The 12,356-nt window shown below is 43.9% G+C and overlaps 1 protein-coding gene across 6 annotated transcripts in view; it reads right to left on the reverse strand.

The window, feature by feature from the left end:
- The window catches only part of TLE1 (TLE family member 1, transcriptional corepressor), a 92,386-nt gene that overhangs the window by 25,234 nt on the left and 54,796 nt on the right, over positions 1-12,356 (reverse strand). For all 6 annotated transcript variants that reach the window (XM_025281649.3, XM_006071622.4, XM_025281648.3 and 3 more), the window contains 6 exons: positions 8,643-8,759; positions 5,160-5,213; positions 4,512-4,664; positions 2,948-3,092; positions 1,703-1,893; positions 213-289 (listed from right to left, as the gene is read on the reverse strand). In XM_025281649.3, the coding sequence (XP_025137434.1) occupies positions 213-289; positions 1,703-1,893; positions 2,948-3,092; positions 4,512-4,664; positions 5,160-5,213; positions 8,643-8,759 (737 nt within the window). The remainder of the gene's footprint in view (positions 1-212; positions 290-1,702; positions 1,894-2,947; positions 3,093-4,511; positions 4,665-5,159; positions 5,214-8,642; positions 8,760-12,356) is intronic.

Consider the following 12,356-nt stretch of genomic DNA (forward strand, 5'->3'; position numbering starts at 1 on the left):
ACTAAATGCATGAGATCACCCACAGTGAGAAGACAGAGGCATGACACCTACCCAGTGTCTATTTATAGAAAGTGTTAACACTCCTCAGGAAAAGACACTGGAAATCTCCTTGGAAACGCCCAAGCCTGTGCTCCCTTTGGAATTCTAGTGCACTGATACCTGTGACTAAATAACCGCCTTTAAAACAGAACCCAAGAGTTAGAGGTACTTACGGCTTCCCCCCGGGGATTCCTGCCAGGTTTGGAGGGATCGTAGGTACACGCATGTGAGGGGGAGGATCAAACCCAACCTGGGAACAGAATAAGGCATCAAAGACTCAGTTTATGCAGGATAGGCACTTTGTGACACCTCTAAAAACTTCTTACTAGAAACTCAGAAATCCCCAAAGCAACAGAAACAGGGACACGTGTTAACATTTCCCAAAAGAAAAATTATAATGCAAGAAATAATACAGCCTTCACTAAATACCACAAGACACTTCTTTTTTGGGAGGTAGGATGGCACATGATCCATCTGTGTATTGAGAACCAGCTTCCCATGGTAAATACGTCCTGTGGACTTAGGATGTTCTGCCTGTTCAAACAAGTACAAAGAACATACGCTGTCTGAGCCAGGACACCGTGACTACCAACTTCAGCACTATTGACGTTTTGGGCCAGATAATTCTTGGCCAGGGGCTGGCCTGGAATGGCAGGATAATTAGCAGCATCACTGGCCTCTACCCTCTAAGTGCCCATAGCAACCCCCCAGTTCTGATGAACAAAAGTGTCTCTAGATACGATCGAATGTCCCAAGGGGGCAAAATCACCTCCAGTTTCATGCCACTGGTCTAAGTCAATGCTTAAAAATTCACACATGGACTCTTTTTTGTGCACCTAGTCCCTCGGCTGCCCCCTTTGCTTTAAATGATCTTGCCCTCCACTACACAGCCTTTCCTAGGAGTGAAAAGGAAGGGGAAAACGATGCACTTTAATATCATCTCCAGTTATTGGAGGTAATGAAGAAGGGAGAGGAGAGAAATGCACATGCCATATTTCAAACAGTCAACAGAAATGATTTGGGGACTTTCATTTGCTATGAGTTATAATCTAGTCCCTTTTCCTGATGCAATCAAGGACCACACAGTCAACTTTCCCCTTTACTCGAAGTTCTATCTCTTCCTGGTCAAGCATGAAGTCATTTACAGGGTGGGAGAAGGCAGACGAGAAGGAGACCCTGCCCCACAACTTCAGTCCCTCTGTGTTTCTCCCTGTTGAGCTGAGATCACCGCTTACACCAAAGTCACGCAATTGGGTTTAAAGAATAATATAAGCACGGAAAGAGAAAATAACGGCTTCTCAAATATTTTTTCCTAAGAATTAAAGAGGAGAAAAAAAAATGTCAAGAAACGAATGAAAAGGCTTCTGTGAGCTACTTGAGTCATTTCATCGCCTTCCAGAGGAAAAAAAAATCTACTTTGGTGGGAGAAAACCAGATGTCCCCTGAACCACGGAAGGAGCTCCTAAACACTGCCTTTTTTCATCCACAAAAACAGTAAAACAAAAAGTGTTTGGCCTTAACTTAATGAAGCGGCACATTGATGAAGGTGGACAAGAAGGAGCAGTGGAGACACTGGGTCTTTGTCTGCAGGTGTGGGGGCTGCCAGCCGCTGGCGCTCCGCAGGTCCCCACCCGCACCCATCCTCAGTCCCTGCTATCCTCACCATTGGGGAGCGCCCATAAGCCACCACGGCGGCAGCGGCCGCAGCTGCACTCATCTGCGGTGACATGTTGTGGAGGCTGGCATAGGCGGCGCTGGGGCTGGTCAGCTCACCATTCATGCCCGCGTGGGGCACCATCCCAAATGGTGCGGGGTATGGGCCGGGCACCGCCAGGGGTGTTCTCAGGCCAGCTGCTGCAAGGAAGCACAAGCCACAGTGACTCACCTGGCCACTCAAAGCCGCCTGATCATCAGTTTCAGGGCCCTCTTCAGTGCCTCCTGTTATAGAGACGGAGGGAAGGCTGGGGGTGTGGGGGGTGAGGGGTGGGGTCTGGGGGTCTGGGGGGGTGTTGGGAGGGGAAGGTATCACCTCCAATTCCTACATAGGGTCCTGGTCCCTTCTTCCCTACAGCTGAACTCCTCTCCAGGAAAGAATGGACTCCAAGGGGAGCACTGCCCACACATTTCCCCCTGTACCTCCACTTGACAACACTGGGAAACCAGGGGAATTAAGCAGCATTATTGTACCTAATTGACAGAAAGCACCACCTTCTGACTTAAACTCAGAAGGTTTTTCTGATAAAAATCCATAATTCTTCCTTCAGCTTGAACTTTCCATTTCTGGTACCAATTTCAAATAAAAACCTGATCCTAGATTTATGTAAACAAGAGCACAGGTTTAGGAGGAATATTCTGGGGCCTCTTTACCGCCTGGTCCAGGGTATTACATTCTCCCTTTCCCAGGGAGGAAGATATAGTTAAAAGTTATGAGTTTGCTCAGGGACTGGAGTCTCAGTGAACCCTCCCAATTTCTCCTGGAAGAGAGACCACTGATTTCTAAGGGATGTACCAGCAGAACACTGGCCAACTAAAGCACACAAGAAACACACTTGGGCCAGCCAGACCGGCTGTTTCAGTCAACATTAGCAATCTCAGACACACAATGATAGTTTGGTAAGGAGCTTACACGCGGAATAATTATCAGAAACTTTATTGAAGTCCTTGGGATTTGGATTATTTGGAAATAAAAGAAAAGCCAAATGTAAACAGTCGGAGACTGAACAGGGTACAGCTGCCGAAACCCAAGGACAAACATCTGTTTCTTATCACAGCTTTTCAGAGATAAGAAGGAGGGAGGCAGGCAGAAAGCACCTCTCATATTCACGGGGAAATGCACAATGAGATGAACAGACAAATCAAGTTGCGAAAGAGAAAAACAAAACACAGCCCACCAGAGGCAATGCCTTACCCGCTTGGTTGACGAGGGGGTCCATGGCTGGAGGCTTGCCGAGGCCTGGACGGAGTCCTGGAGTGGCGCTGGTGCCCGGCGTTGGCATGTCACTCCGAGGCGTCGGTGTGCTGGATTTCAGCACAGGCGTGCTGGCTTTTTCATGCTGGTATCATTAAACAAATTAAATGAGTATTATTTTTAATCCAAGCCATATTACACAATTTATCACAACAGCAGCTGGAACACTGGGCACCTTCTAGCTACTCCCTCGGCCAATTTTCATAAATCCACACAATGTTGACAGCATTAACTTGTGAGTGAGAAATGTTGACCTTTCCTCTTCCTGCCAGAATTAAAACTCTAGCTAGAGACACAGAACATGATCACACGCCTTCCTCCGCAGATTTTATTTTAAAAAGTATTTTTCCATCAGGCTTGTGGACTTTGGATCTAGTCCAAGTAAGAATGATGACCACCCAGAGGAAAGTTCTCGGTCACTCAGAAACAAATGCCTCCATCACTGAGAATATCAGAGGGAGGAACCCCCCTACCAACCTTTCCACCCTTGCCTTTTAGTGGCAGTGGGATTGAGAATGACAGAGAGAGACAGCTGAGCCATCAGCTTGATGAGAAGCAAACTAGCATTTCAGAGGCAAAAGCCCTAGAACTAGCCCTATCATTTTAAGAGATGTACCTACAAAAAATAACTCTTTGGCATTCAGCAGCAGCACCCATTTGCCTACATAAACAGTGTGGACCCACTAGTGCAAGAGGCCTTCAGCAGTCAAGATGGTAACAGGGTCACAGGGCACCTTCTTCTGCATCTCAACCCTTCGTGTCCTTTTAGCCAGTCTGAGAAGTGCTCTAGGATAGCAAAGAACATAGGCTAGAGAGACCCCAGCTCTTTCTGGCCTGGGAGTCCATGTGCTGTGTAAACTTGGCAGGCTCCTCAAGCTTGCCAACTTGAGGCCTGCCCCCCCATCAGTGAAATGGGATAATGCTTTGAGGGACCACACAGGGATTAACTGCAGGGTTATTATGGTGCAGTTATGGTGAGTGGAGAGATGAGACACTCCACAATGTCTGGTGAATGACTGAGAGCATGAATGGGCCTGATACCACCCTCATCCCTCCCCACGTCCAGGTTACCTCTGATGCCACCTTGAGTATATCACCAATTTGCCCAGTAACCTGGTCACAACATGACCCGACAGGACGGGTCAGTCTAAAACCAGGGGAAATGCACCACTTAACAAAGTGAAGGACTTCATAGGACCTAAGGCATTCAAACCATTTGTCAAGTAAGAAGTTTCAAGAGAGTCTGTGCCACAGACATATCCCCCAAGAAAGCAGGCAACAGGCACGGAAGCTTATCTTGCTCTAATCATGGCCCAGAAGAGATGACCCAGTGGGAAAAAGGAATCACCCAGGGACAGAGAGCAGAACCATGAGTTTCACTTTAAAACCCTTAAAAATATAACTCAGTCATTAAAAACCCCATATTTCAAATACATTAGGGAACCTCTGGTTCCCCAAGAAAACCGAACTGCTAAATAGGCAAGTGACAGTTCTTATGACCTACCAAGCTCATTTCTTTGGATTTCAAAGAAGTGGAACTTCCCGAGGAGGCAGTGGATGCCGGGCTGCTGGAGGCGTCTTTCTTCAGCAGGCGGGTTTTGTCAATCCCATTTTCCCTGGGTGAATGGGCGGGGCTTGCGCGGGGAGATGAGGGGTCCTCCAGAAGCACAAGCAAAGGTCTCATGATTTCACTCACAACAGATGGATCTTTCCCTTTACACACTCTGTTTCCATACCAATTCTCCAAATTAAAGGAGAGTGCTTAAAGTCCTTGAGATTTGGGTGATTTGAGGGCATGCACCTAATATTGTTGTTACAATGAACAGGATGGTGTCCTGCAAGCACACCAGTGGAGACACCGTAAAGAAAAAAATCTAGAAACAATTGTGTTTCCCCTCATGCTCACCTACTTTGCCCAGAGGGCACAGGACAGAAAGGAGCACCAGACACCAACTTAGGAATCCAAAATGGTTAGGGAGACAGATTATTTTTTTAAAGAAACCAGTTTGTGTTGTTTTTAGACCATTACTGCTCTATGAACACTCAGTAAATTCTTAATGTGTAAAGTTGCAAAAGACCAACATACGGTAGCTCCACGTCCTTTCTCTCACAAGTTGCTCTAAAAATAAAGTTTGATGAAGAGAATGGTTACCTCATTAGAAACATCCACAACTAAGTTGTCATCGCTTTTGTCACCATCGCTATCCTGAAAAAAAAAAAAAGAGATTTTAATGCCATTTGCTAAAGGGATTGAGGCTCAATGAAATACCTATAGTTCTTGGTAGCAGACAGACTAGAAAATGACCTGGGACATGCCTACAGGTTCCCTTACAGAATGCCAGCCCTGGTAATTAAGATCACCTTCTTCCCTTCTCATCTGACCCAGGGAGGTGCAGCGCCCCAGGCAGGAACTCTGTTGCAATAGCACACCAGCCATACAGTCACAGTGTGTATACAGGGGATGGCAACTTGTAAAACCTGGCACACAGTAAAGACTCAATAAATGTTTGCAACAGCTGAATCTATTATAATCCAAAAACTACATGTCCTTCTTTAAGAGATCTTTCCCCAACGGATTTCAAACTAAGAACACAATTTCATACTATTGCGTTTACATGTATCACCTTGAAGGCTGTCAACAATTCTAGTGTTCATGGGCAATTCATAATTACAAAGACAAATTTGGACCTTGTTCCCATGGGGTTACTAATTACTGCCAAAAAAGTTATATAAAGCAAAAAAATAAATAAAGCAAAAATAAAGTACAAACAACAAAGCTAAGTACTGGCTGAAATAACTACCAAGATTTAATCTAACCTCACGTTGGCTCTTTAGCAATCAACTTGGAATATTCTTGACATGGAAGGAAGATAGGATGGCAGGATCTGGAGGGCACTGGCATCCTACAGTAGGGTTTTTATGGTCTTGACACGAAGCCATAAAATTGGCTCATCAAAGGAAACTCCATGGTTGCACTGAATTTGAAAAAACTTCAGAAAAAAGCTGTTTAATTTAATAACGTGATCACTCCTACATCAAGTTCAGGGCAGGCTGAAGAAGCCCTGAACTAAGGTTAAGAAGCTTTCTTAGCTAAAAGGCCTATGCTCTTTAGTGCAGAGTCATACAATGGACATACAAAAAAACAGGTTATCGCAAATGGGCCCTAATTCTCAAAAAGGAGCAGGCCCCGGGTTTATGATCTACGTTCTTATACTGATGTCATTGTCAAATAAGAATACACTAATAATGCTTGAGAAATATCAGTATAAGTGCAAACCCATTAACTTTCTGTGGACCCCAAGTCCAGCTAGAAAGATACCCCAACTCTAAATTCATGTCTTAAATGTTTTATCTAGTCATACCTAAAGTATTATATGAGGGAGACCCAATTGACTTTCTTCAATAATGTGTGACTAGATATGCTTTAGTCATAGTTATAAAGGTCCCATGCAATTCACTAGCAATAACAAGAAATTACAACCAATGAGGAAGCCTGGGTAATTTAAAATAAGTCTGTTGAAAGAAGTATTTTTTCATGCAATAAAAGAAAAAATACTAAAAAAAATTTGCTTTCTCTTAACAAAGCCCACAGAAAATCACAAACGTTTTCCGGTACTAAGAAACCCAGGGTATGGGAATTCCCTGGTGGTCCAGCAGTTAGTACTCCACCCTTTCACTGCAGGGGGCACGGATTTGATCCCTCATCAAGGAACTAAGATCCTCATGCTGCACAGGGCGGCCAACCAAAACAACAACAAAAAACACTGATCAAAAGAAAGAAAGAAAGAAACCCAGGGTGACGGTGACAACATACAAGCTGAAGGGGTTTCCCTTTAGGAAAAAAAGTAGGAAAATAAAAAAGGTTAATGTAATGTACAGACCAACTGGTAAGAAGTAACAGACAACTCATTTATTTAAAATGGAACTGTGAAGTGCATCCCTAAGTAGTCTGAAATGTAAATGTTAGCTTTGTATCGGATCATCCCCCAAATATAAACCTTCACAGTACAGTACATATCTGTCATCAAACATCTAAGGTCTGAGTCCTTTGCTCCACATTCTCCAACATCATCTCAATACATTGCCCTCAACTACCAATACAACTAGACACAGTTAATAGCAGTAGGTTATGAAAAAGTCATGTAGAGCCACGGATTCTACATCACTCACTACTACATAATTTATCCACACGAGCCTTGCACACAGCAATTTGGAACTGTATCATTGGCAAGTGTGCACATTTCGGTATGTCATGGCTGACAAACAATCAATGTCATATATAAAAGTATCTGTGTGCAACACAAGTGCTGGGCAAAAGATAAGGGGCAAATACATACTAAAAAGGCTTGGGCTGGGGTGGGGAGATCAACAATTTGGGTTCTTAGAGTATTATTATGGAACAAAGTAGGTACCGATATTCTGCGCCAAAACATCCAATCCTAGGCTCTTGCTTTGGGAATCCTAGCATGGTTACCAAGAGCATGGATTCTAGAGTCAGACTGTCTCCAGGCTCTGCTACTAACTCTGGCCTTGGGCCAATCACTTAAAAGCTCTGTGCTGCAGTTCCTTTATCTATGAAATGGAGGGGTGGTACCAAATACACAGGGTGGTTTTGAGACTTAAGTGAAACAAGCCACATAGAAGGATACGGTACCTGGCACTACCTTGAGGTGCTGCTCAAGAACTGCTACCCATTTCTAAATACTACATTAGCCCTCAGCTTGTGCCAGCTAGCAGGAGACAGAGGCCTAGCGTGGAAACCTCTGCACAGCAGCCAGCTGGAGGTGGACATGTTCTCCTCCAGGGGCAACCGGGAATGGCTTAACACACCCTCTACTCTCACGCTTCTGAGAATGTGTCCATCCTGAAATAGAAACTCATGGACACACAAGGAAATGACAAGGCATCTGTCAGATGCAATGTTTATGACCCCGAGACCACAGTCAATGGCCATTTGGCTTGGTTTGCTCTCCTCATGAATGTGGTTTTAGCCAGATCTGAATCAAGAGTCCTCACATTGAGCTGTGTGGTCTCATCTGTAGGGTTTGAACAAGATGCCCCCAGTGTTTCTTCCATTTTTACCACGGACTTTTATCACTGCACCACTCGCTGCAGCAGAGGACAGACTCTGACTTAAGGCCTAATTTGGACCTGAATCTATTACCACAATGGCATCCAAGAAGGCAGCTGGTGACACCAAATTCTTATCCTCATTATTTCAGCATGACAGGGTACCAAATTTTGCAAGGCCTGGGACAAAATGAAAACACAGGCCCTGGCTCAAAAATTGAGCATTTAAAGATGGTGGAGAGCAGAGGATGAAACTAAGGGTGAGATAGGTTCTTTTTAAGAGCAGGGCCAGTGCAGCTGGCTCAGACCACACACCATGAAGCTAGTCCTACATTTCTGTATCCCCTCTTACAAATAACTGCAGTAGAAAGCCCAAAATTTAATACTGAGCCTAGAAGATACATAATTTACAGCTCTAGAGGGAAATAATATCCTACAATGTAAGAATCTATCCTCTTGATACATTATTTTAAGGTATGTGAAATTATCAGATCTTTTATAGACTCACTTAGAAGGTGAGCAAGAAGACAAACAAAATATTATTTCAAGCCCTTTATTTACTTACATAGTGGCTGGAGTCCTTATCATCCACCTTTCTTTTTTTGATGTCATTAGAAAACTCAGGTCCATTTCTGCGTTTATCTGTGCCTCTTAGACTGTCTGGGACCAAGAGGGAATTACTCTGCAAGACCAAAAAAAAAAAAAAATTAATCAAAGATTTCTTCCCAAGTCTCTCTGTACACATGAAAACCCAACCTGGATGTGACAGCCGATTTGGAAAGGTGATACCTACACAGCCTTTCATTCCATTTAATTCGTCTCATCTGAAGACGTAGATGGCAAACATTTATAGAGATTTAAGCACTTAAAAGGGAGACCCTGATTATGCAATCAAGCCATCCAAAGCCTCGTGGATCCTTCTGGCCCAACTCACTTAAAATGCTCCTCTGTTCTGTTTGTTCTTAAGAGAAATGGGAGCCTGCTGTTTATATGTGGATGTGTTTTTATTCTTTCCCACTGAGACTCCCTGGTCTGGAATACGAATGGTCTATGAGCAAAACCTGAGATCACTCTATTAGACGTATTCTGTCACTGTAAGAGTCAATGTGGGCCTTTCTAAAAAGACACAAAGAGGGCGGGTGGGATTAACAGTATGCTTTCCTAAAAGGCAAATCACATTTTCCACAGTCACAATGAAGGAATTCTTTTGAATTCTTTTAATTTATTGTTGAAAATAAGATTTGGTGTTCCTTGCCAAGAGCACTGAAATTTAAGACCCAAAGCAGGAATTCCAGCCAGTGAATCTTCAACAGCAAGGCCAGCTCCCACACACAAAAGCAGGAACAAGGACTAATCTTTTCCACAAACCACACAGGATACTTTCCTTCACATGTGCTGAGTATGAACTGCTGACCCAAAGAAAACAGGCATTTTAGATATTTGAGGGTCACATGACACGATCTGACATCCCTTCAATTCCCATCTCCCCTTGGGCTAAAGCATCAGAACATGTTACAAAGAGTTCTTTTAAGTGTGGGATTAGCATATGCAAGAGTGCAATTTGTTCAGTGATGTGTTACTGCCTTGAACAATGCTGAACTGGCTGTGCAAAAACTTCCTTTCTCAAAGCCCAGATAACCCCAATTTCTGAAAAATGCTGGAGAACTCAGTCCACAGACAACAAACAGTGATGCTACCTTTCTAGGCTGCAATTTAAAATACAAAGGGGCTTGGGAAAACCTTGAAGTAAGACCACCTCTAATGCAATAAAAACCAGGAGCAAATCTTTAAATAAAGGTCAATTTTTAGAGGCCCTGGATGGGTCTTCCGTCCTAATCAGCCCAAGGAAATTAGCCAGGTGGCTTGCTCTCAAACCGCCCCCCTTTCGTCCCCTGTGAAAACTGGGGACCCCACCATGGGAACATTCTCAGCTCAACCACACTCAGGAGGAAATCAAAAGGCATGCTGAAGCCCCTCTGCCCACTTCAGAGGCTGCCTCTGAAGCAGCTGAGCTTTCATTCATGACCGTTCAAGCTCCACAAATGCAGGGAGGCTTACATAAAAGCAGTGGTAGGAACCAACACAATTCACTATAGAGAAGCTCAGAATGTCTCGAGCACAGTGTGGGGCTGAAAGGTGAGCTGGCTGGATCCCTGAACTAATTACCTTGGCAAACGTCTGCTAAAAACTAACCCCTCTGACCCAGACCCACTGCCTGACAGGACGCAGGAGACTTAACAAAACTCCTGTGAAGTGCTAACACACACACTGGGGAGGGGAGCAGCAGCTTGTGCTCACATGGAAAAAGTGTCCAAACACGCTTGTCTGTGTTCTAGATTATATCAGCCCCCAAGTCTCTTCCTCTAGACTCAGACCAGAAGCAGTGAGGGCCAGGCTGCATCATTCTCAACCGGACACATACCCATGCGCCCAGCAGAACACAGCAGTGTTGGTGTCCACTGGCAATTTTAAAGCCTCTTTCTTCAGGGTGTCCTGAGCAGCTCTCCTGCTCTAACTAGCACTGGGCATCCAAATCACTCAGCTACTCAAAGACAGCTTTCTAATGATCTGATTTTTCTCGTCAAATGGGACTGTGATCACAAAAGTAAACGACGTGCCTTCTAGGAACAATGCAATATTTGCTAGAAACATTAACATTCCTCTGGCTGGACCCTGGCGAGCTGTGAGGCTTTTGCATTTCCATGTCAGAAGTTAAATTCTCATTCCTGTTTGAGCAGCTTAAGTGAGGCCTATAATCTGAATGAGATCTGCAAAGCTCTGAAAGTACTTCTAAATTTAGATGGGGTTGGTAATTAGCACTCCTGCTTATCTGAAAATTGGCTCCATTCAGATGGAAGATTGAGACAAGTTATGAAATGAAATGTCTCATCATACCTTTGATGGTATAAAATTGATTCAAAACACGGCAGCAAGGAGTGTGGGCTGGAGAGGCCTGGGACAGCCGCAGTCTGGAGCCAGAGGGCGCCTGGCCCCCGCTGCAGCCCCACCTGTGACAAACCACTTTCTTGTGGTTCCCATGTGCCCTGTTTGCTGTAATTGTCCCCAGCATCTTCCAGCCCTGACACTGCTTTCATTGTTGCTCTTAAGCAAATAGTTCCAGCCTAATGAACTTCAATGCACTGTTGGCAGCAACAGTTTTGCTTAACTACTGCCTAGGTGACCTTCATCTTTCACAATTCCCTCATTTGATCCTCAGAACCCGCAAGTGACCACATGGGTAGTGCTGGATGTCTCCTGATACCGTAAGTCTTCTTCCCTGGTGCTATGTTTTGTTCTCACACGTTGTCTTACATTCCTCAGGGCTCAGCAGCAGAACAGTCATTCTGATGGCTGTTCTAAGACATTTTACACACATTTTAAGAATGAAGAGACTATCCCTGGGTGCTGAATGAATATCCTTTGGGTCCTTCAAAATTTATGGTTCTATTTTGATTTGTTAGATTTGAAAGAGGACAAGACAGAATCATATTTAACATTAAAATTTAATATTCAATCAACATTTAAGAAGAGCCTGTTTGTAAAAGAATAAAACTGAGGTTGCTTCAAGTTACTCAAGACAGTTAGGACCAAACCTCTGATGAGGCTAAAGCAACCTTAACACATATTCATTGTCTTTATCCCTCTTGTTTTATCTAGAGGACGTCCAGAAGGGGAGGTGATTTTCCTGAAGTCAAGAAGCTTCTGTCCATTCAGTCAAAGTGTTGTGCTCCCAAAAGAGTGATTTTTTAAACTCAGTTTATGTACATTGAATACTTGTACCCAAATACTTGACTCCCCCAAATATGTCTCACTTAAAAGTCATATTGGCTCTTTAACCTAGTGAGCCTAAAATTCTAATGTGATATAATAGCTACTAATGTATGCTCTCTTGGACTTCCCCCACCTAAACACAGACACATCTTGCCTTACTTGGTATATGCCCACTAACAAAATTGTGAACATAATATCAAACACCAAAAACATTTTACAGCTTAGTTTTAAATGACCTGAAAACAATCCCAAATTCCTGGCTTTCCACTCACGATTCCTGCCATTTATAAGCCAAGAATCACACTAAAAAAAACACCCCAGCAGAGAGCAACAAAATAGCCCAGTATCCACAGCCCCAGTTTCATGCCCCATCAATTACTGCCAACGGTGGTTCCATATGCTTATTTACTGCTTCTCCCCCTAGAGTCTGTATTTTGAAAGGTATTTATCTCCCAAACAGCATTCATCAAGTAAAATTCACTTTTCAAATATTTATTTGCCAAATAAA

This window comes from Bubalus bubalis, chromosome 3, assembly GCF_019923935.1.
Source record: "Bubalus bubalis isolate 160015118507 breed Murrah chromosome 3, NDDB_SH_1, whole genome shotgun sequence".
Taxonomy (NCBI): domain Eukaryota; kingdom Metazoa; phylum Chordata; class Mammalia; order Artiodactyla; family Bovidae; genus Bubalus; species Bubalus bubalis.